At 42.5% G+C, this 3,875-nt stretch overlaps 1 protein-coding gene across 1 annotated transcript; it reads right to left on the bottom strand.

Moving 5' to 3' along the window:
* Positions 1-41: 41 nt before the first annotated feature.
* Positions 42-1,620, bottom strand: LOC118418390 (transmembrane protein 70, mitochondrial-like). The gene is made up of 2 exons (XM_035824268.1): positions 1,471-1,620; positions 42-990 (listed from the first exon to the last, which is right to left on the bottom strand). Exons 1-2 carry the CDS (start codon positions 1,486-1,488, stop codon positions 196-198), a joined length of 813 nt encoding a protein of 270 aa, XP_035680161.1. The 5' UTR covers positions 1,489-1,620; the 3' UTR covers positions 42-195.
* Between the last annotated feature and the right edge of the window lie 2,255 nt (positions 1,621-3,875).

The following is a 3,875-nucleotide window of genomic DNA, read 5'->3' as shown; positions in this document are numbered from 1 at the left end:
CCGATTCGTAACTTGATCCTATGCTATAAATTATATATAATATGGTCGAATTTCACTAGCAAAATTGCTACATTTCTCTCAAACATTGTCATACTTATGATGGATACTGAACTACAGCATGGGAAGTTGTCAACTTCAACATAATTTCTTGATGCAGTACAAAGCTTTTACTACAAGTATCATAAAGATTGTCCTTTATGCATCTTTTTCTTTGCCTGAATCTTTCGTTATCCCCTCATCTGGGACTTCCATGTCAAAGTCAAGCGGCTTGTCATACCCCATGAGATGGTCGTAGTCACGAGCATGATAGAACGATGCTTCATTCACCAAGTATCCTTTTCCCCCTGCCATGAAAGTAGTGAACATCCTTCTCAGTTCTGGCACCTTAACGTCTTCCTGTGTAAACCGAGTCTTCTTCTCCATAAGAATTATGTTCTTTGTGACCACAGTGTACTGGTCTTTTGCAGCATCGTGGTACATACGTACCACATACCCTCTTGACAAGAAGTGCAGGACTGCTGGAGACACAAGGATGAATCCCACGCTCATGAGATAGATGAAAACTTGTGCGAACACGTTGTAGTGACTGATACCTCCGTGCCAGAAGATAGGAGTCATCAGCGATATGCCAAGAAGACTGGTTGAATAGGAGAAGAACTTCACCTTGACAACAATGTTTGCCAAGGCACCCTTGTAGAGGAGGCGGCCATCTGGTGTTTGCCATTCGTGAGGCTTCGGGGCATCGTAGTCAAACAAATCAAAACAGGTTGGCTTAGAAGTTGTGATGGCTCGCGTACTCTTGACGAACACTGGTCGGAGAGACAGTCCTCCAAAGGTAAGTTTTTGGTTAGCGGTGATTGACAGTGTGTTGATGCATCGTGCTGCTCCACATGGGTTGAGGACAAGCTGGTTTCTGTACAGCGATTTTGATACTGTTCTTGATAGGGAAATTCTGGACGGGTAGGATGCCTGGAACGATGACCTCAGAGTCTGAAATGATAAATGTCATGCATGGGTTGACTGAAAGTTTCAACCCACCATAAAATGAAGCCAACAATTCATACATGATGTTGTGTGAATGAGTTAGCTTATATATAACAGGAAACTAGCGGTATACATGCGGACCTAGTACGGCAAGAATTACCGGGCACAGCAGGAATTTCTTGCAGGTACAGCAGTGAAGCAGTTATACCTCAAGAGTAAATAGAGTATAAAAGTAATAAATTAAGACCATGATAATTTGGGTGGAGCAAGGATAAAAGCTCCTTGGGTGGAGGAAGAGGTTAGATTTGGACAGGGGGGTTGGATCAAACAAATCTGGATTGGGTGGGCACAGGAGGGGGAGGGTGGTTCAAAGAAATCATAATTTGATGCGGTTGGCTCAAGAAAATCTAGTTTGGACAGGGGGTTTTGCCAAAAACACCCTCCATATTTTTAACGCCCCCCTCCCCAAAGAGATTTTTCAGTCACCTGTAAGAAAGCAGCCATAGCTGAACGCAGTCGTAACCAGTGGAAACCCCTAAATATTCTGCAGTAAGAATAGTGTCTTTTCCAGGTGATAGGATAGTCCTCAATTTTCGCAAACGGCCAGCAGGCATGAAACTGAAAACCTCGGGGCAAATCAGCACATGGGCGCAGCCATCTTGAAGTCCCGGCATGCAACACGGAAACAGACCAAACCAGGCATTTTCCAAGGGGTGTTGCTTCTGAGAGCTTGACGAAAGGCATTGGTATTTACATGTCCTCGGCTTTTCTACGTGAAAAAAAATCCACGTCTGTTTTGCAGAAAAACCAATATCAGACAAATAGAATTACTGAGAAGACATAACGTTATGAAAAAAAGTCTCCCCACTAAAGTATGCAACGGGTAAGCTCTAGGGGTAAGTTTCTGTCTGATTAAAATTTTCGGCTCCAGTAAACCAAGGACGTTACATCAGTAACGTCCTTGAGTAAACAGAGAGGAATTCATGTTCATGCTCTCAATAACTGGCCAAGCGGGACATCAAAGGATTAGGTTACTAGTACGTACACCCATTACTTCTGTGGCATTTGATTTGATCATGAAGTTTCGACCTCAATGACGTAGAAACTTTGCCAAACAGTACCCTGCAATGCTTTGAGTTTTGAGTCTATGAACATTAAGGCCTCCAAGCCGTGACATTTAAAATGTTCGACTTTCGACTGTAACATCATGTTTCGGCACACGATTTCGACCATGAACCCCCTAATCGTAGCCGGCGGCTGGTATCACTGCCGTACAATCAGATATTGGCAGACTTACAGTGGCCTTTGATATTTGGCTCGGGAGAATTTGATTGCAGACCTGGGTTCAGTTTCAAATGGCAAAGGTGACATAGCTTCACCTTTAGCTTTCCGAGATCAGCTCCATGCAACAGCGAGTGGAGGAGAAATACAGAATTGAGTATTGTAACAATTGTATCTAAAATCTAGATGATTTTGAGATTCCTTGGATATGGGGTATATTCATTTAGGATATTCTATATAAAGGTAATGTAGGTTTTTATTACACTGCGGCAGCGATTTTCGTTTGCTAGATTTTAACTTTGAACTTATCACATGTCTATCATGCAGCCTTTTTTTAAATTTTATAAGTAAATAGACCGTTGATATGACATCCTGCACACCACTATCTGCAACAATTAAAAGTTAGTTATCTGAAATAGCTGTGAATTGTTTCTGTTTGGATGGTTGAAAGAGTGTTACTGACGAGGATTTGACTTGAGCCCGCCATCCCTTTGTTCGTTGGTATTCATGTTTGCATCGGTGCTTTCTAGACTTGAGAGGCGGGAAAAGCACTCCGCATATGAGCGATAGGTAATCTCCAATCAGATCCTACGGTGCCATAAGATAGCATCAAAGCTGGCCAAGGAGTATAGTCGGCCAAAGGGAGTCGAACGGGCAGGTCGCATACACACTCCTCGGCCGGTTTCACTCCCCTGTCAGCTTTTGATACTATCTTGTGCTACGGTAGCATCTGCTTGGAGATTACTAGTAGTAGATAGGACCAGCAAGAAGTCGGGATTAGGGGCGTGAGCTGGAATCTGGGGTCACAAACAGCTCGAGATCCATCGCCCCTGTAATGATGACATTTATCATGAGCGTTGCCGTTTGTCGAAAGTGGAAATTTCCTTTGTAGTGGAAGTGCAATTCAATCGTCTTAATACATAAAAAGAAAAGGAAATACGCTAAATTACAACAGTTCATATGGCTATCGGAAAGTACAAACAGAGCTAATCAACTAAGTGAAATGTTTCATATATTTCTATGAAACACTAGGAAGTTTCAGATATCAACTGCTCGCTCGATAGAGCAATCTGGAACGGTAACATTAAACTGATGTAATAAAACATTTTACACGCTTCAATCCATTGATTGATTGGGCTAATTAATGTATACTGGTAATTAAGTGGAGTGTCAGCGTGTCATCCTTAATTTTTTTATAGCTTTACTCCGCTCCTTCGTTCTCTCCCGTGGGTGCCATACTTTTTTTAATCTTTGTACTAGTAAAACAATTGTACTGAGATCTCTCTTGCTCTGTCGCTCTCCTTCTGGGAAATCGCCAGTTACTACATCATAAAATGTTGATCTATCCATTATCTGTGACTTTTCGTTGCGGTCTAGGCGTTTTAAACGAAATATTTGGGCGGGATCCTAATAATCGATATAGTCCACACAAATCGCCCGCGTTTCCCAGTAGCCGAAGCCACTTACTAGCTAGGATCATTTCCTTGTTTAATCAACGGTTTCCGTAACCGATCGATACAACCAAGCCACATGGGCATTTACCATCTGTCAGGCTACATTTCCCAGAAATATTTGTTTCTTTCCTCGCGCGTGAGTCATATTGATCACCT

Source organism: Branchiostoma floridae, chromosome 6 (genome assembly GCF_000003815.2).
Source record: "Branchiostoma floridae strain S238N-H82 chromosome 6, Bfl_VNyyK, whole genome shotgun sequence".
Lineage (NCBI taxonomy): Eukaryota > Metazoa > Chordata > Leptocardii > Amphioxiformes > Branchiostomatidae > Branchiostoma > Branchiostoma floridae.
This window is presented reverse-complemented; position numbering and strand designations above follow the sequence as displayed.